We start from the raw sequence: 22,538 nt of genomic DNA, 5'->3' as shown, positions 1-22,538 counted from the left end.
CCATTGTATTTTGAACTCTTCTGTACTTTTTGATACAATGCTGTACATCGATTCCATATTTGTGGGTTAAATTTAAATATTAACGATTGACAGTTTTGTCTTGATTTTGGTATTATATTAATATTCCTAAGAGCTTTATACATATCTGTACTACCCTTTGTACTTTTTAATTTATCCATATATCGGTCGCTATTTACGGGGGAAGTATCTGAACCGGAACGAACTGTGGGTTTTTTGTGTTCTTCTGGATAAGATATTTTTTAATACTATTGAAAAGACGCAGGTAAAGTAATTGATTTCCATTGCAGTATTATATTTTTGCTTTAAAGTTTTGAAATGTAATAAAGTTAACACCATACAAGATATAGTTTAAAAACTTTACTTTTCTATTATGCCAAGATTATAAAAGGACGTTTCAATTGCAACCTTAATATTTTCCCCTCTTTGGCAAGTTTAGAAATTCTTCTAAAGAATAACTTTTTTTTTCTTCTGGTAGAATTTAATCCAAGCATCGAATAAATTGTTCCAAAAATGGTTTGTTTTATTATTTCTTAGTTTTACTTCACGTACTTGATCACAAGATCTGTAAATATATTTAACTTCTACCAAATGTTTCGTAAAGATATTACCCCAAATAAATTAAATTCTTCTAATACAGGAAAATGTCGGTACCTGAATGAATTTTTTTCAAATTAACAATACTTAATCCGACATTCAAACAGTTTTCTACAATTTTATATACATTTTTATTGTGTCAATTTTTTGCATTGTCAAATAAATTTAAAAAAACGAAACCCCAAAACGATTTGTTAAAATGTTGTAAGATATTATCAGGTGAGCTGGGGACTGTATTTTGGATAATTGATTTCTTTCTTTTCCTATAGGTTCCATGTTCTGTATCTGAAATACTAAATTGAGATTACCCAACACATCATCAGTTTCTAGCGATTGTAATAATATACATCTGTACTAAACAGTTTACTTTCTATTTATGTTACTTCGGTTTTATCATAATTTTCTTTCAGTCCTAACATTGAAACCAAATTCTCGAAGTCATTTAGAGCGGAATAGAATGGTCTGGGAACCGTCAAGGAAACTCGTTGTATCATCTGCAAACTGTGTAATTTTGCGTTTTTTTATTATTGGCTACAATATCTTTAACAACTGTATTTCCTCTTATCAAAATGTACAATATTTCTTTACAAGGTACAAACAGGTATGATGAGACAAACTCCCCTTGTCTAAAACCTCTTCTTATTACAAAGAAATCTTCTATGAAACCGCTCTGTATAATTGACGAATGCTTTTATTAGTAAACAACGTTTGAAGAATCCATTGCTATTTGTATCCGATTATAAGATAAGCCCATATTTAATTCTGAAACACGTGTATATCTTATATATGATGTACTATTATGAGTTTCGTTTTGTTCATGCGATCAGCGGTGTACTAATCTGCCTAAATCTGTTTACATAAGATGCATTCCCAACGTTAGGTATATGGTTATCTAACACATGTACGTGTAACACTCACAAATGGCCTGTATGTGCCGGAAATCAAACATTCAATACCGTATCTCCCATGTTATATCCAATATTACGAATTTTGTAGTTTACATTATGTTACAAGGATACAAGGGTAAATATGAAAAAGAGGAATAACAAAACCCAAAAAATGTTTCGTTAGTCTAATTACATGAAATCGAGAAACAATACGTAACTTTCTGTGTCATTTTTTTATTGAAACGCAACAATTTTATGTTTTAATCACTCTCAGCCTTCAGTATTTAGTTCCCAATTCGTAAGATTAAATTTTTTGTTCAAGCACCCTCAATTCTTATTTTATGTAGCCTATTGTTTAATTTTTGCACTGTTCATAACTTTTGTCACAGTATTCATCACAATACCATTAACGTATTCTACCTACTGGTAGTCTTTCCCGTGCTTTAATTTAATTAGAAATTTTATTTCACAAAATGTTAACGCTTTCTTACTTCTAACTGGCCTCTGATCGAGACCTTCCTGGCTGTTCAAAAAGCAATCTATCTATCTATCTATCTATCTATATATCTATCTATCTATCTATCTATCTATCGATCGATCGATCGATCGACTGCATGAACAAATATAAAGACCTAATAATGTTCCCTACCTTAAGTATTTTCGGCATGTTTCTAATGTTTTTTAATTTCATGATGTTTGTTTTTTGTAATATCATTATATATGTTTTTGGTTTTGTTTTGTTATGTTATAGGTGTTGTCTAATGTTGTAAAGCGCTTAGAGCTTCTAAAGATTAGGCGCTATACAAAGTCCTTATTATTATTATTATTATTATTATTATTATTATTATTATTATCTATTTATTATTATTATTATTATTATTATTATTATTATTATTATTATTATTATTATTATTATTATCCATCCATCCATCTATCTATCACATTAGTTGTGCTTTTGCCCGTGTATTCGATTTTGTGTCAATTGAAAAGTTGAATAACATTTGTATCTACAGATAAGACACAATGCTAACGGTACTGGGTAAGATCTTGTGATGAACTGGTTATGTAATGATATATAGATAAGACAAAATGGTAACTGTAGTTGATATGGTAATGTGGTAATGCAATGTTCAATAAATAAGACACACTAATAACGTTAACTGGTGAGCTCATGTGGTAATGCAATGTTCAATATATAAGACTGGTAACGTTAATTGGGAAGTTCTTGCTGCAATCATATATAAATAAAACACACTGGTAATTGGTAAAGCTCTTGTGGTAATTCAATGATTTATATAAAATTCTTTATAAATCCAACAAATCACTCGTCCAAACTTGAATGACACTTGTATAATCTTTCAATATTAAATTTCACGAATAGATAATAATGCAATTATCGATACAGCAATTTCAGAGAGTGATTGATTCATCAATTCGATTATACGAACTGGTTAAAAAGGTACCTACTGGCTCCGAGCAAAAATGCTATCTGATACATCTAACTGAAACAAACGACATTCTGTACGTTTCAATCTGCAATGGATAATTTCATTCTGACAACTTAGTACCTTTGAGAAAAGTATAAATTAGGCTGCTTTCTAGTATGCCATTTGAACTTCTTAACAAGTTGCGAAAGTGAACATTTGATGACTTTCTTTTTCCAATACTTTGTAGGCCTTAGTTGGTTCCACGTGAACTGGTCTACTGTCTACTGAGGTTTCCAGTTTAAAAAATAAAGAGTTTGAATAATATACAGAACACATTCAAACCCTGTTTAGCATTAAATAGCACAGACAATTTACTGCTATAGACATGAGGATGCAAACGTGCTTTACTACATACGATGAGAAACATATTTCTATTCAGGATTAAATATAATATTGGTTTTTATTTAAAACTAATTACCATTAAATATAAATCAAATGTACAGACTTTATTATTATTAATTATATTAGTATTTGAATACAGTAGATTCATATTACGTATATACTAGTTATATTCGGACCTTATGGGTTGCGCAGGTATACAAATTTAGACAACGCAGTTAAACATCGTTTTGAATGTGCAGACATTATGGCTTTAGATTTGTTATATTCAGCTGTAAATAACATAATCATGGTAAATATGTTCTTCTCAATTCCTAAAAAAATGGACAAACAGGCTAAATATGATATTCGTTTTCAACAGCTCATATATTACACCTATTTCAAATCGCTTGTTCCTTGATATTCTTTCATAATGATCCATTTCTATATTCAAGTCATGCTATACAGATCTAAATTCGCTTAGTGCAATTTTAAAACGAGCTTCATCTTTCCTCCAATTACTCAAATAATACATATTCATTATACAGGGAAGAATAATCTAACTTGTTTTCGATATCCTCTCGTAGTCTATCCACTTTTGCTTATACTACATCAAATTTTTCCATAGCCAAAAATATCCTAGATCATCGAACACAAATTTAATTTGAAATTCCCAAATGTTCTTAACATAATATTTACCGTTATCAGCGTCGCTTTTTAACACTGTATACGTTCTAAAAATGAAACTATACCAATATTCGAGTTAAAGGTTTCGAAAGGGGCGTTTGACTAATTTCTAACATTACGTACCTTTCCCATTCCATCAGACTGAACATCCAAATAAGTTGATAAGTTTCACCCCTAATAACGTCTGCGAAATTTTTATAACGAATTTATTCAACATCTTTTCTGGGTGGAAACAATATATCACTGATCAAAAAAACCAACGATCCAAGGCGCAAAACACACACTATTAACATACAACATTATGAAAGGAAATGATCAACTAACATGCTAAATTATGGATTTACATTTGGACAAAGCAACGAAAAATATAAGATTTAAAAAAGTTAATAACAGTTTCGAGTAATACTGATGACACAGCAGCACAGCCATTGAGGAAAAAAGGAGTATGTCAAAACCAAAGTACTCTGACTTGAAGATTCCTGTGCAGCTGTATACAAATAATTAACTGCAGGGCAACGTACACACACACACACACACACACACGTCTCATGGCTTTAGCTGAAGAGCACACTGAATTAAACTTGTTAAGTACTGCACATACAGGACGCCATACAATTCTTCTTTAAAGACACAAACTAGATATAGTTAATTGTTTATATCCGTATCAGTAGTACACAACTATGGCAACATTGAATGTTTCGCCTCTGATTTTCGAACGTCTTCTACTATTTTACAATGGACACAGTCCATGCTGCAATTTGATAGAAAAAATACTTGCAACGAAAGACTCGAATGACCCTAGTTTCAACAAAATCAAGCCACAGTGACATTGTTAGGGGATTACTTTTTCAGTCGTCAGCACAAGCGGGTCATTTGCTTTTTGAAACGCGAAACTTACATTCAGAAGGTCTTATGTCGCCCGCAATTTTTTTGTTAATCCCACCTTTCGGTGTGATGAAAAACTTGCAAAGTGTATTTATATTGCATCTATATTTCAAACTAAGTGTATGAATGTTAACTATTTTGACTTATAAAGAAAGAATCCGGTCGTTACTGCAAAAACTTACGACCATAGTGACATGTAGAAGGTGAGCATTGGCCTTTCCTAATCTAATGTAAGCTTTCACAATTTCGAAAATCAATATTTACTAAACGGACATTCTGTGCTAGTTCAATCAAAGTAACAGCTGGAAACATAAATTGATGTTGGTGACTGGATCTTTCTTGCATTTTGAGGTGATTGAACCCTTCTTGAATTATAAAAGAACACTTGTCTGTTTAACGGTTTTTCGGCGAAGTTATTGATGATGTTGGTGTATAATCATCCACCAGATCTTACCAATTCTGAGTTGTGCTCAAGAAGAATAGATGACCACATACCATATTTAAAAATACAGCTAATAGTCCGTGTTACCGACTACAGAAGTAGAGATAAAGAAGACCCGGATATTGCTTCAGAACATATTCTGTCGTGTTGTGAACGTTTACGAAATGAGGCTGGCAAATTAAGGTTTTCAGTCCAACAGACTGTACGTTGTAAACTTATCGTACAATAGTTTTGTTAAAACTCAATATTTTTACTTAGTCGTCATTTTTAAACAAACAGATTAACTGAATGCGCATCTAGCACGAATTTGGCATCAATATAAATTGTATCATGTATTACTTTGTACATGAAACTCTATAAGCCTGCGCAGGACGATAGTTCCCTAATGCAATTAGCCCGATAGTTCCATAATTCAATTAGCCCGGGCAACTAAAAGTCATTGTTTGACAAGTGAAAATAACCTAGTTTATATACAGAAACAAGGAAAAAAAGTGTAACTTTGAGACTTTTTCTGAACATCTTCTTGCCGGGCTACTAGGTCAAAATTGGAATAATCGTCTTTTGTGCCAATGTGTTATTAGCTTCTTCAGCCTACGCATTGCGTTAGATGACTTTCAACTTCGTACATACGGTAAGAAACACCAGTATATTAACAGACCTCCTACATGTACCCGCCCTCCAAACCTCCACCTTTTACATGCAAAAATGCTGCTGGGAAACTATTAAGAAATTTTCCATCCTTGATGTTTTTCTTTATGCTTTTGTTTTTGCTTTGTTCTTTATTTTGTATGTCGCTTTATTGGTATGCACAGTGCTTATTATTCAACGATAGATGCATATGCTGATTAGATGCACACTAATTAATTTCCTACTGGTACTATTCTAGACAGAAACTTGAGAGAGATAAGTGAAACCAGTCTTCTTGCTTTTGCTAAAAAGCACATGAAGATAGAAATTAACTTGTTAAGTACGTATTGGATGATTCATAGACTTCAGATATACTAGCTATAAATGTGGACTAGTTATCAATATCAATAGTGCACGAGACGAGAAAAGTAAAATATAACTAGTTTCATCTTGAAAACTAAATCCTTCCACCTCTCTAACAATATAGACATTCTATACTGAATTGGCATAATAATTTAAATGAAATCGACATCATGGTGCTTCAATAACTAGTCTTCGCACAATCAAACCATCAAATTAAGTTTTCATTCATTGTCGGGTTATTTACTTTCTTAAACGCGAATGTTAAGAGATATACATAAAGGCTATGTCTTTCTTCTTGTTTTTTCTTTTTTCTTTCTTTACTCCACATTAGCGTGTTATACACAAACAAGCAACGTTTAATACTTACATTTTATCTATAATTCACATCAAGTCTACAAATGTTAAGCTTGTTGGCACCGAAGGTTAAAATGCATTCGATACAGGATTTTATTCAGACTATATTGACAAGTACAAAATTATCGTGTTTCCTAATCAGCTGTAAGTTTTTGCTACTTAAAACATAAACCTTTACTCTTCAGCAAAGGACATGCATTTATCGTTCAGTACGATTAGAGGCTGGACAAAGACTATGTTCATTTTAAACGCATATTATATACAGATAAAGCTGCCATTGCAGCTTCTGTTCCAACTGGCAACTAAATTGAATCGTAAAGTCTTCCGTATAAAACCTTCATTAATTTATTATTCCAACCTTATAATGATTTTCAGCGACGTTTCGATAGTACTGACGTACAACAACTTTTTTCTTCTGACAATGGAATAAATCATGTTGTAATCTTCCGCAATGGAGTGGACTTCTTATTCATGATTTTACATCTTAGCACAGTCAACAATCTCTCTCGGAATGATGGCCTTGATGGGTTTTTACGCCAATAAAAACTCGGTTGTTTATCCACCAGCCTGATACAAAACGCGAATCGGTTGATGTTGTTTTCTATCACAAAATCACTCATTTTAAGTAAATTGCTCTGCATAAAAAATCTTGTATTTATAGAATGTGCTTTGACAAAAATTACAATTTATCAACCTTGGACAATATTGTTGACTTTGCAGTATGTTCCTTCATTTGGGTCTCTGGCTTTCTTTTCTGTACTTCAATAAGGAAACAAGCTGCCAAAATTATGACGTTATATTTGAGACGAAGGATGCATGCAAGCAAATAAAATCACATGTGAAAGCATCTTCATACTTAGATTCAATAAAGACAAGCCAAACACTGGGACATAAGTGATTATATCTGGATCACTGGAGGCGAGAGACCATCATGACATGTATTCTTGTTTGAATATGTTGAGAACATATCATTTTTATGTTACAACAGAAGTCATTTCAGGAAGCTATTTAACAATTCATCTTCATATCTGATTCAATTTATATTTCTTTTTAAAAATAGTCAATTTATAAAACATGATATTTTAATCTATTAATGCCAACCACATTTACTCGATGACTAACCTAATTAGTCTGCTTCCAAAGTTTAAGATGATGATATTTGTTAGTTAAATGGACTATACCGGATTTCTTCTGTCCTGGAAACTGCTTTTACTATTTGGCTAGTATTGGGCATTTTCAAGGCAGTGCGTGGTACGTATCACTCGTGCGTGGATATACAGGAAATTTGTCAGCGTTGGATGGCAAGAGCTTTTAAGGGCAAAATATTACATAGAGGGTTAACCTGAACATCCATCTTTACCGCAATACAGCCATCGTTCTAATACAGCATCAATATTTCTCCAAGTCTTCTTAAGGTACCCAAGTCGTCTGCCGATTTTATATAAACATTTATATATCGCGCCTAATACCGAATGCTTTTACTTCCGATTGACGTCACAGATGATACGGATCATAAGATTCTTTATAACGATAAATTTTCACAGTACATAATATGATACGGGACATATTAGTACTGTAATAGGACAGATTGTTAAGTAATTGACATTGAACAGTCTCTCGATGGGGAAAGGAGAAAAAACTTCATAGACGCTCTGTAATTAAGTTCTATCCAGTGTAACTCGCCTCTCAATTAATATTCCACTGTCTAACAGTCTAGGCTAATAAAGAGAGAGAGAGAGAGAGAGAGAGAGGCAGAGAGGCACCTCTTTTTCATACCGCTGGACTTGTTCTAAATAGTATAACTAATACTACTGCTACACAATACTACAACAACAAATATAATAATAATAATAATAATAGTAAATTACATCATTTTATACTGTTATTATCTCAAGATGGGAAAGGAACTGAAGCTTAGAAACACCATCTGCTCTGTCTTTTTCCATACAACTCGCGTCTTCACAAGAACAAAATCTACAGTCGTTTAAAGCTAACGGAGAGGTAGACGGATAGACAGGCAGACATAGTTCAAGATAGATTATTTGCTATGTGCTATGTTTATCTGTTCATTGTGCAGGACTGCTACTACTACTGCCGCTGCTGCTTCCATAAAATCGTTGCTGATGCAAAACAGTATGCAAAGGTGGGCAGCACAATTTGAAGTATTACAAATTAACCAGTAGGTTACACGTAAATATTTTTGAGGAAGAGTATATTGCCTTCTCATTGACTGACCGTGAAATAAGACGCTGCGCCGACTGATTGCCTCGTTCTTAGTCAAACGATGAGAGGGCAGTTATTCTACTGAGTGCATTTCACTTGCATATTAAGCGAGCTGGATTATGGCAATGCCGAGCGGTAATGATGGGAATGGGATGGCATTCGTAACGGTAAATAACGAGTCAAACTTGAGGAAGGCATACGAAGTTGAATCTCTGAGCTAAACGTCTGTGCTAAAGATTGTTACGCTACACGAAATGTTAACAGTGTCGATCCTTAATATGTCGCAAGGGAAATGGTGTTTGTGATAATTTTGAAAGTTTCTAACAGGTGATTTAGAAGGATCATCAATTATTGTAAAAGAAACTTTCAAACATACAAGCTTAAATGACGACTCCAACTGTCATAAAAATATTTGTTACTTATCAGTTAAAAAGGAATACAATCATATTATTTGAAAAATACTTTTCATGATAAATAGTCACAATTTTAATTGCACTAACTGATCTGTCTGTTTCTTAAATTATAAAGTGTGCATGGCGAACATTGCCTGCCTGTTGAGGCTTCAAAAATGCATATATCAGTTTCTTATCTTGTATGCAATCATCTGATCGGTAACATGGAATGCCGTTTGAATTCCACGTAATATTATAAAATAGGAGTGAAGATAAATATCATCTCTCTCTCTCTCTCTCTCTCTCTCTCAAACACAATGGGATGGAACATTTCTGGCTTTGAGGACAAGAAATAGGAGTATATCAATATTTAAACTTTGAATTAACTGGGGAAAAAGAACTTCAAACTTGCTATCACTGAATTACTCTTGCGTCTAAGCAACTGTACCAAGTTCCACACGTTTTGCTAATCAAATAAACAAGGTGTGGGAAAAAGTGTAATTATGCCAGGACAATACAATGTCGGTTCTATTCACGTGCTCAGAGACGAGCCAAGTTATCTCTTTTCTCTTACGGAACGTACCACTGCCACAAACCGCTAGTGATAATGACTTGGATGTGGATGTTTTCATACGAGTCTACGTTCCTCAGACTATTTACATGTATATCCAAATTTTTGGGCACATATTTTTTTTTTACAAAGACTGATATTAGTCAAAATAATTATTTATGTGTTAGGAATTTGGTATTTTCAAAAGTGGCAAAGAAGATCGCCTTTACACATAACTGATACAAAATAGGGAGAGAACAATAAACTTTTCTTCATGTAGATGACGTAAATATCTGCGACGTAAAATGTAAAACAAAAAGAAATTGAAAAACAGATAAGCTTATTTATAAATCAACCTGTACAAATAGTACTTAATGAGAATGATATTTTATTGGTGTGAGAAGGCCCTGGGACAGGCATGGGCAACTTTCTCCAGGGCGCGGGCAATCTTTTGTCCACTCCTGTCCAAGGATACACATTGTTGACTCGTATTTCACAAAATCCGACCAATATATTGACGAAGGACAGAATGTGTTAATTGACATGATTAATTTGTCGTCATGCGTTCCTCACATAGTGTGATGAATTTTAATTTATAAATGAAATATGTGGATAAATGTTGTTAATTCTTCACTTGTATATATGTCACACCAACTAGGGGAATGGTGAACAGTTTGCCAGCCAAATATATCCCAAGCCTCTCCCACATTCTTGCCATAATCTGTGATAGAGAAGAATCCATAGTCCCAAACATCGTATAACTCATCGGAAAATAATGGTGAATACAATATTTTTTTTTCCATCACGCATATCTTCTCATGAAGACCTTAACAAAAATTGCACAGCAACTCACTAAAAATTCTGCAGGGGGTACTTGTAGTGGCCATCAAAAACTAAAATTAATTAATTAAAATAGGCCAATAACTTTCTCAAAAATCATACGAATACACACTTTTTCAACACGTGTCTCTTTAGATCATGATCATTGGTTGTACCATAATTCACAGCAAGCCTTAAAAAAGAAAAAAATCCAATACAAACGGAATAGTTGCGCAAACCCGCAAGCACAAATTGCAGGAGTAAAGTTGTTTATCGAAACGAATATGTTCTGGTGACGGTCATAATATTTGAACATGGTTAAAATAATTCATCAAGAACTTAGGGTTAGTTGCACAAATGAACTTGAGTCAGACATTTGATAAATCTAAAAGACAAAAGACTCGTATATTATAACTAAACCCGTACTTCACCTTTAAATGTCCCAGTAAATTTCTCATATACTTATCTCCCTCAATATAATGAGATGTCATTTTCAAGCCAGTCATTCCAGAGATTTTTTCCCCCAACGACTGGTTACTCAGATGCCATCTTAAGGTCAGCCACTCCAGCAACATACCATAATGCAGGCGTGACCAACCCGAGGCAGTTATTTTGAGGGGAAAAAAACATTTTAATTAATATAATTAATGATAACAGATTGTTCTTCTGGTTCATGCAGCACGCGACTATAAGCATTTTATAAGCTTTGGACCCCAGCCAAAATAGGTTGGACGCCATTGCCCTAATTAATTTTCCAATAAAATAACAGTATATCTTTTCTCTCCAAATTCCAAGAGTCACGTTTCAACATTTCCATACAAAGTACTTAAACCTGCGCTTTTGTTAGTAAATGTTCATTGATATCTAAATATGTTTCAAATGATCTTTTTCGAGCGAAATGGAAACATTCTACATTTTTCTCCTGTTGAAAGGTGCGAAGGTGAAGGAGACAGTTTCGAAATATTATCCATGCGAGTCGAGATACAATAGCAGCCACAAAAAAACAGTTGTTAATCTGGACCTCTGGCAAGAAAGTTTAGTTCTAGCGTGAGACTGCCGTGTGTGCATGGCCTTTTCATTCCAGGCATACCTACCGCCTTTATCTATTCGAGCATAAAAATTCACATGTTGCTTTTACAGCTGTTTTGTGATCTCTATAGCTCTTTTAGTTTTTCGCCCCCTTTCCCTCCACCCCCTCTCCCTCTCTGAGCTTTAACAATTCAACTACTTGATGAAAATTCTGAGTATTTATTTCTGTTGTAATAAATTATGAAGTAGATTGGACATAGTTCTTCTATTCATTAAAACTGTGGTCACTTATTCCTTTATTCTTTTGTTGTGACTTGGGAACTAGCACTTGAATTTATTTGGGCAAGCTAGAAGAAAAGTATTTTATTTGAGTGGCTCTGGAAAGTCGTCTATATATATGTATGTAAAGTGCTCTTAAAACTCTCTCTCTCTCTCTCTCTCTCTCTCTCTCTCTCTCTCTCTCTCTCTATATATATATATATATATATATATATATATATATATATATATATATATATATATATCTTAAAACTCACTTATTTCACCTTCAATATTTTCAGCATGTTTTTTATGTTTTCTAATTTCATGGTGTTTGTTTTATTTCGGTAATCATATCATTATATATGTTTTTATGTTATAGGTGCTGTCTAATGTTGTAAAGCGCTTAGAGCTTCTAAAGATTAGGCGCTATACAAAGCCCTTGTTATTATTATTATTATTATTATCATTACTTTTATTATTATTATTACTATTATATATATATATATATATATATATATATATATATATATATATATATATATATATATATATCTGTGTGTGTGTGTGTGTGAATTGTGAGAGCTTTGTCTTTCTTATTGAGTGGATCGCATCCATCAAACTGCATGCCTCTAGCTGACCATGATGACACTACATTCCATGGCAGCAATAATACATGGGCGACATTAGTTCCGCCTTGATCGTTGCAGACGGACAAACATTCCTTAGTCTGTCCGTTCAGTGCCATATTTTCATCATAAAAAGACACATGGTTGAAACAATTTTTTATTCCAAACAATGCAATTGAGATAGGCCAGAAAGTTAAAAACAAACCTTTTATCACATTCCCCATATAAAAAATACCTACTAATACAAAATTTTTAAAAGGGCTGACATACTTATAAAATAGACAAATCGATAGAAATTTTTGAAATCACTTTAGTTTCACCAAGCTATATTAGAAATACATATGATCTTATACTATGTAATAGAAAACCACATATGCAATCTCTCTCTCTCTCCAAGTAGTGGAATATATGCCAAGAGGATGAACGTCTATGTAGTTCATGATTCATATTACCACACATTACCATGTCTTCTCACATAACCTGAATATAGAGATAAGGTTCTCTTTGTTGATACTCCTCCTGTCAATATGTATAAATGCTATCTCAATAACACTATGTGCGTGGGCCATAGTTGTAGGAATATAAAGCCGTTTTTTCTTTTTTGTTTTTGTTGGATAAAACAGGATTTTTTAACAAAATTGGTTACAAACATGCCGAGGAAATGCAACCTAAGAGCCTTTCCCAATGGCATACAGAGGCAGCCGACTCGGTCTGGCCTGGGCGGTATCGAACCCACGATCCTTGGAAAATCAGTCTGACGCTCTAGCAAAGGAGCTACCGCGGATTTCTTCCAAGCTCTTCTTATACTTATATATTATTGTCTTTGCTGTAATCACACACACACACACACACACACACACACACATATATATATATATATATATATATATATATATATATATATATATATATATATATCTATATCTATATCTATATATATATATATATATATATATATATATATATATAACAACAGCTACATCATGTGGTCAACGTAGGAAAGAATAATTATTCATCGTATCGTCCTTACATCGAAGTAATATTAGAATTACATATGATATAGCCACACAATCGCACGTGTGTACAAACAGGACGGTACCAAGCGATTACTCTACAATTTCGACGTAACACATATCAAATCTAATCTAGAAGATACTGATGTAATACCTGAAATTCACATAGCTCGTGATGAACGGTTGACATTTGATCTGAGGGTAACTTAAAGAAGGTTGTAACCAAAATAACTTGTTGTTTCTTTTTCACTCTTAATATAGGCAGCTTCCTCGCGCAGAAAGAAACCTAGAGGCAAACCCTTAGATGGCCTTTTCTTCAAATATTTTCTTGTTTTAATATCTTATGAAGATTAGCTTACAATATTTTTTAGACTGTCGGTGCCCTTCAAAAATTTAAAATACACTAACAACAATGACTCGTACTACAAAAGCACTTAAATATTCTTCTTCTTCTTCTTGTTATTATTATTATTATTATTATTATTGAAATATCAGTTTTCTTGTTGAAGAACAATGTTACAATTGCATACACAAATATATAAGCATGGTCTTTTCTAAGTCCTCTTTAAATTCGCATCGACGGCTATATCATGTGTCCAAAATTAGCTGTGTCGACATTTATGCAAATTTAATGTTGTTGAAAACTATCACTTGATTGAAGTTTAGTGCGTTCATAGATGTTTTACGAAAATAATAATTCAGAAACTAAACAATATTTAATAATTAGCATAACTTCAACAATGACGTACTACTAATTTTGAATTTTTTTGAAATTTGTGGAAATTTCTAAAACGTGCTCTGAACAGACAAATTTGAAACGATTTTCACCAACACGAAAGTTTCATAAGCTGAAATATCTGCGGTTAAACCATGTTGTTTTTTTTTTTTTTTTAATAGCATTTCGTCAATCTTTACGATCGCAGAAAATAATTGACAACAACATGTAATAATAAATGTTGGAATATACATTATCCTTAAAACACGATCTTAAATCTCGTCATCAAAATCAAAGACATTCGTTATTTATTCTTTAGATTAATAATTCTGACACATTAATCAATATCTCCGATTATAAACCCCGATATGGCAGAATAATCCACGCCGGTATGAACTAAAATGAACAGTTTTACATAATACCTTTTTTATTCCTAATACCTCTGTCACAACATTATCATTTTGTTTATTGGCCAACAGTACTGATAAAATTCAACCAATGGTTATTTTCAAGTTAATGCATGAAAATGGTTTTTATTATATATATATATATATATATATATATATATATAACCAAAAAAAAACAACATGTTACAGACATACGTGGTTGAAAGTGGATATATAAACATGTTCAGCACATGACATTTAATAAAGATTTCAACAACAAAAAAAACACATATTAAGTAAGTGAATCCTATTTTCCTAAGCTAGTTCATAGATTTGCCACATGTCAAGTAAAAGTGAGGTCAAAGGGAATTCGACGGAAGCGAGAGACAGAACAAACGCATGAAGAATGATTCATGTGAGGTTTTGAAGCTTTACAATTTGCATGTCAACGTACGTGATCTTCATAAGCTTTCTGTGCCAACGTCAAATGCGATTGAGCAAGAGCCTTACCAACGTCATCTTAATCCCGTTTACAGCGAAAGCAACGAAATTAAAACACATAGCCTTCTAAAATAACTTAAAAATCGTCCTGCTATCCTGCTACTCAGAACCGATTTTTATTTGTATTTCTCCAACACTGAATGGAAGCTTACAAACCCGAGCACTAGGTGATATATATATATAAGGTGTGCGATGCGGGGTCAGAGGTTGAACATCTCTATTGAACCCCAGCTCGGTCATCTAAGATTAAATTGGTATGTACTAAAACTTGCTTCCTGTAAGTAGAAACGTCTGGTTTTAATTGCCTTAAAATTCTACCGGTTCTGTTATCTGTGAATTTTAAAAAAACTTTGAAATTCGTGGGAATATACGATAACGTTACTAGCAAAAACTACTAAGTCCTAAACAAGCATGGCGGTTTACAAGGATTTTATTTAGAATCAATGTCAAGGGTCTAAATTTAGCCAGTAAAACCAAAGCCTCTTCGAAAGAGTCAAACAACAGTTTCTGACTGGTTAAATGCCGGCGTTAGCGCTCGAGGAAAGCCATTGATTCTCATTCTTAAATTGACCAAGCAGTATCACGTACGTATGAAGGATCTGGATGACAAGTCAAAATGGACAATTCATGAACACTGTTGCATACTCTATGTTCATGCCGAAACATCCGTAGAGTGAGTCAAATCGAATTATTGTTGTAAGAAAGCAAACTACCGTTGTCACAAAATGTGCTTTAAGAGGTATATTTAAAGTATATGCTCGCTACTCTGTCCTGATATACCATGTTCGATCCCGAATGGCTTATTAAATTCATCGCTCCCTCACAAGAACTGAACGAATACTAGTTTTGCTGGCACAAAGTCTCTGTTGAGAGAGGATTCAATGGACACTGTAATGGACAGGATGAGATAAATATTAACCTATTTAATTTGGAACATAAAAATTCATTGTTGCTACCTAATCTTCTTTAAGTTCCAACCACTTTGAAGACATACATACATACATACATACATACATACATACATACATACATATATACATAAATACATACGCACACACGCGCGTATACAGACAGCCAACCAGACTTTAGTATTACTGTATTTGTGGTAGCGGTAATAACAAGAGCAGTAGTAGTAGGAAATATTATATGCATAAGCAATCAGGATATGAACTGTCTAGATTTTCCAAAAGGAATAATAGGGTGGACTTAAATTGACAGGTGAAATATGGAGGATAATAGGGTGGACTTAAATTGACAGGTGAAATATGGAGGATAATAGGGTGGACTTAAATTGACAGGTGAAATATGGAGGATAATAGGGTGGACTTAAATTGACAAGTGAAATATGGAGGATAATAGGGTGGACTTAAATTGACAGGTGAAATATGGAGGATAATAAGGTGGACTTAAATTGACAGGTGAAATATAGAGGATAATAAGGTGGACTTAAATTGACAGGTGAAATATGGAGGATAATGGGGGGGGGGTACTTAAACTGACAGGTGAAATATGGAGGATAATAGGGTGGACTTAAATTGACAGGTGAAATATGGAGGATAATAGGGTGGACTTAAATTGACAGGTGAAATATGGAGGATAACATTTAAAGTATTTACTCGCTTATAGGTTTAGTTAGACTGCAAACAACACAGATCTTGTTCTGCCGTAGCATAATACGCCTGCAGATAAGGGTCTATGCTGCTTGTTCTACTGATTCTTCCTAAGACACTGCACAGATCCAGATCTACCGGTGCTTTACGCGCCAGTAGATCTGGTTCTGTGCAGTTTGCAGTTGGAGTTGTCATCTAAGCGCGTAAAGACGGTAATCACATTGCTTTTTCATTTCACAAATATTTGTAATGAGTGATACTGAATTTGAATAAGCTGCGTGCATGTTGTATCCGCCACAATGTCATTAAACATTGCCCGTCCAGGCAATAAATCTTACTCACGGTCATCCTGCTATATGCGATTTCTTAATTTATAAATCATTAAATATTGAAATAGACGGATTTTGCTGGTTTGTTCAAAGGCTGGTTATTGTTGAGACGTATACTGTAAATATTCGTAAGACTGCTACTATTTCTGTTTGCCTAGCCTACAGCTGAATTAACTAGAGATTAATGTGTATTTATGCGTGTTTTTGTGAGCATGCTTATTTGGATTTAAAGTCATGTAAAAAAAGGCAAATGAACTCTTATTTTCACATGCGCTTTGAATGAATATATTAAGCGAATAAAAACGAAGTCGTAGCAACCGCCCATGTATGCATCAAATTACTGCTATTCCCCTGAATGGAAATATATACCAAATATATACCAAATTCCGTTTAATGAAAATATATACCAGATTCCCCTGAATGGAAATATATACCAAACACCGCTGAATGGAAATATATAACAAATTCCGCTGAATGGAAATAGATACCAAACTTTTATTAAAATCCATTGGGCAGTTTAACAGATATGCCCAGTTAATTTCAAATATTTGAGTCCATAGTTTGGACTACGAAAGTCGCCATGATAATATAGTTGCCACGTCATTAAACATCATCTGGTTTTTCGCCTCTACTTTGGTCTACCAATTCGGTGTTTGAAACGAAGTCCATGTCGAACGAAACAATTTGTACGCAAAGACAACGATGATAAACAATTTATAAAACATGGAGATGAATTCTGATTATGAAGATACACAAGGATCCACCGCTCCAGTGGTCTCAGTGGTTAGAGCGTCCGCCTTGGATACGGAAGGCCGCGGGTTCGAACCCCCGCCAAGTTATACCAAAGACTTATAAAAATGGTACTGACAGCTGCTCCTCTATGCGCTCAGCATTAAGAGGTTAGTGTTAGGACGGGTCGGCCTGGTGACTGGGTGGGACATTAAGCTACATGTGTGCGGCATCATGCCCCAGTGCTAGACATCGCTATAAACTGCCACAATGCAGACATCATAGCGATATGACTCAAAAATTGTGAAGGCTACTTTAAAAATCCAAATCACACACACACACACACACACACACACACACACACAAACGGATCCAGTTTATAAAGCTGTCATAGTTATGCAGTCTACTCTAAGAATCTACTGCTTTTCACTACAATAAGATAAATATAAATTATTTGCTGCGTAGACTCAAAAGTTTTACCAAGATACTCCAAACACTGTTAAGACGTGTACTTTTTCACATGAAATAAACATTGTGTCCAAAAAATAAAATACAAACTTTATAGCACCTGACAAAATTTCGCGTCACTTGCAATCGACTGCTGTATTGTCGCATAACAGGAATGGACTAAACGACGTCAAAGGAAAATGACATCATTTTGTGTATTTTGGAAAGACGTCGATTTCGGAAAAGAAATTATCTCTTACAAAAGTGCCCCCAACACCCCTCCCCCCACACAAAAAACTTATGCAAATGAGTATTTATTACACATTTTATATTTAATAAATTCGATTTGTCACAAGCAATTCACTTTCATGTAAGCACGCATAGCCGTATAGCCAGCCGTACCGCAGGCTAATAGTGTGCCATTTAATCTATATATTCGCTTTGACCTTTGAGTGTGGAAAATGAGATCATAAATTATCCCCCATTTCTTTATTCATGATGCAAATTACAGGTGATTATGCTACTATATCATTTGTGGTTTTTGACGCGATTGCTGCATTAAATGCAAACGAGAATGGAGCTGTTTATCTATATGTTGGTATGCCCATGTACCTCCTTTAGTGCTAAGATAACCGCCATCTATGGACATATTAACCTGTCCCACATGTCATCAAGACGACGTCCTATACGTCAGCTTAACTAGTTACCGACTGCAACTTGTTGACATAATTATGTATCAAAATACGACACTAAATTTACATACACGTGTTGCTATACTGTGACAATATGTTAGAAAGACAACATAGATATACCAGGTTGTCGTCTTGTGTATATAATCATGTCAACTGCAATGGGTAACTCGTTATGTTGAGGTAAAAGACGTTGTTTGGATCACAACAGAAACATCTCAGGTCGATGTCAGTTTAATACTTATACAGTGCTTAAGTTTTCATGAAGACACTCTCAGCACGGGCGAACCTGATCCGTCATCTTTCAACATTGCTCCAAAAGGCAATAACGTACACCCAGGTACCCGAAACAGTCAAACTTTCAAAGTTCTCCATACAACTATCAACCATTATATATGGGTTCGGCTTTTAACTTCTCTAAGTGTACATGTAATTACATGCATATAAAAACTCTAACGAAAAAGAATTCATTTGTTGTTGTCACGTAAGGAAGAAGAAGGTGATATAACCATGAGACTGCCTAAGTTAGAGTCGATCGAGAACTAAAAAGGTTACGATAAATAACTGGAAACTATCAGACACTCCAGTTACATGATTGCGTACAATGCGTCACTGCGTTATCTAGATGTTCATTTGAAGCAATGAACGTATCCACCCAAAATATTTTCCACTGAGTATAACACACACAATTATTGTCTCGTTAGTACCATTTATTCAAGTGATAATGAATGGACATAATGTTTTAGTATCCGACGTTTCTGTGGTTGATAAACCGGTAGTCTTTTGCTCATTCTTTTTGTTAATACTACTACTACTACTAATAATAATAATAATAGTAATTTATTATTATTATTATTATTATTATTATTATTATTATTATTATTATTATTATTTTCCACTAGGAGGGAGCTTGTTCCTGCTCACAGATGACCAAGACGACTTATACCGTACATTAAAAAGTGTAAGAACGCCCATCTAAAAAAAAAAAATCTTTGTATAATAGTAAAATCAGGTAAAAATTTATTCTAAAATGAAACACTTTCTTTTTCCAGTATATCGTGAACCATTTCCATACACCTCGAATAATAGTTTACGCCTGCTGGACGATTAATGAACTTTCTGGTCTGCTAAATTCGGCGCCATCTTGTATCCAATTAAAGAAACTAACCTTCCGTTTCAATACACTCAGATTTCAAATTTGGTGTGTATGAATCACAGTCATAAAAAATATTTAAGTCTGCAGATTCACGTCCTCCGCACCCCCACCCCCAATGAAGGCATTAGGGGTTTATAACCGAAATGATAATGATCAGATTTCATGCGTTATAAATGAATTAATTTTCATAGTAAAAATAAAATACGTTGATTTTAAAAACATATTCTAATGTAGCAGGTGCCCGTGCTTCCTAAATATATTTTACACTGGTGAATTTACTCTTCAGAAAAGCTTATCCTGGGTATATACTTCTTAATTCCATCCAGGCCGTTACATAATTACACGATCAGAAAATTTGTACGAATTTATGTGATCCTATTGGTTATTTTTGACCAATCAATGGTGACTTTAATCTTTTTCATGCTGACATAATTACGTAACCACTGTATTCACCTTGGTACAAATTCAGTAATCATTACAAATGCGTGAAGATAAAGCGCCTAAAAAAGAACAAGAACTTTGGACTTTAAGCAATGTACTTGCTTATTTCTAATTCTGCTTTGTTTTAAAATTTAATCTTGCCGTTTTGTGGGCCCATATTGATAAGTAAAATCATTGTATATTGTGTCTTCTTCACCTTTAATCCACCGCTGCCTCATAAATCTTGAACTTCTAAATCTGTGTTTGTCTACAATAACCCGGAGCACATTGTAGACCAAAGGTCCTATCTGTGTTTATGACAATAACAAAGTGTACTGGTTTTGCTGGGTCCCACTTGACAGATTGAATAAACAATAACCGCGAGCGTAGTCGGGGGCCGTGATGTTTAATACCGCAGTGATGACATTATACTTAAAACAACGCTAAGAATGGATCCGATTCCAAATTTGTACTGTTGCAAACGTCATCCCGGGTACAAAACTATCAATTATATACATGAAAAAATGTATGTTTTATAGCCAAAAGAACTAGGAAAAAAATAGTGCAGGACAGAACAGAAACAAAACGAAACGTACATACATACATACATACATACACACATACACGCACGCACGCACGCACACATACGTACATACATACATACATACATGAAAAACTGTACTCACAGTATAGTTGTTTCTGGTGGCACTTTGGGTACACGGTCCATTTGCAGAAACATACATCGTACTGTCGATCTAAAACACAAACACCGGCTAGGGCACACTGATTGGGCACAGATTAAACTCCAGGTAAAACTTAGAAAGACTAAAATCCCGCTTTCCAATTTCATTTTGAAAAAAAAAATCACGTAGCAGACTAATACTCAAATAATGTTCCCTGCGTCAACTGAGTGTAGTGAGAACAACACTAAAGCAAGTATACAGTCCACGAATAACGCTTTAGTGTAGTTTGCTCTCTAAACTGGAGATAGTTAACTGTGCACTCCTAAGCCAAGTTAACTTTTTCTTCACACACTCGTGTCATCGCGATCTAATAAGCCTTGCTGGCGTGCAGTACAGCATGTGAGCTTAAATTAGTCCGTACCACCCCCGTCACGCTATGAATCATTGTATCCCTACTACAAAAGTCAACAAACTTCAAGGTATATAAGACATATACAGTTCAATAGGGTACCAGTGCAGACAACACAGTGGGCGAGGTATAAGTTGTAGGTAGCCCCTACCTACATACCGTCGCTGTCAGTTTCTACATAGAACAGAAATCGGTAGGTGCGAACGTTATAAGGCTACTCCCCGTTGTGAAAAACAATTGGATCTTGCGAACTCCGGATTGCTCCCCTGGGGTGAGTGACAGCTCTCAGAAAACGAATGTTGTGATCTCAAGTTCTTGCTTTCACGATAAATAGACGAGACATAGCTCCCGGCAGTGATGTCTATCGTTTAATGTGCGCTTAGTTTTCCACGATAATTTTCAACTGAAAATGTTAGTTTTCCACGATAGTTTTCAACTGAAATAAAAGAAAACGAATCATATTGTGTTGATCTACTTTCATCTCCACCCCGGATTCATACCTCGTCCGTTTATTGCAGAAATCAACTCGATCAACTAGACCGAGAACATGGGTTTACAAAAGTCAAATAAAATCAGTACAAGAAAGAACGTTAGCGTGTAGTAGTGCTTTACGGCACATCAGCACAAAAGTGACCGTGTGCCAAGTAAAGGTAAAGTTCGAAATTTTTTAAAATGAACTGCATACAATTGCAGAAAATAAAAACCCTTCAAATAAATGTAAACATTAATTACAACATAAAAATCAAGCATAAATATGCTAAAATTCTGCTAAATGTATATAAAATGACAGTGAACGGCAACACGTGATAAATTCTTAAAACATTATTGAAATGTTTTGCCTAAACTGCACTCGCTTAAAACGGCCATCATTTTTTTTTTCTCGGGT

At 34.2% G+C, this 22,538-nt stretch overlaps 1 protein-coding gene across 3 annotated transcripts in view; it reads right to left on the bottom strand.

The window, feature by feature from the left end:
* The window catches only part of LOC149806954 (peroxidasin-like), a 114,755-nt gene extending 92,888 nt beyond the window's left edge, over positions 1-21,867 (bottom strand). For all 3 annotated transcript variants that reach the window (XR_016421395.1, XR_016421397.1, XM_089960127.1), the window contains exon 1: positions 21,247-21,867. Coding sequence is in view for 1 of the 3 variants with exons in the window: in XM_089960127.1 (XP_089816253.1) it covers positions 21,247-21,410 (164 nt within the window). In the remaining 2 variants the exon portion in view is untranslated. The remainder of the gene's footprint in view (positions 1-21,246) is intronic.
* Between the last annotated feature and the right edge of the window lie 671 nt (positions 21,868-22,538).

The sequence above is a fragment of the Sinohyriopsis cumingii genome, chromosome 1 (assembly GCF_028554795.1).
Source record: "Sinohyriopsis cumingii isolate HCF-2022 chromosome 1, ASM2855479v2, whole genome shotgun sequence".
NCBI lineage: Eukaryota > Metazoa > Mollusca > Bivalvia > Unionida > Unionidae > Sinohyriopsis > Sinohyriopsis cumingii.
Note: the sequence above shows the minus strand (reverse complement) of the source record. Positions and strands in the feature narration are given on the sequence as shown.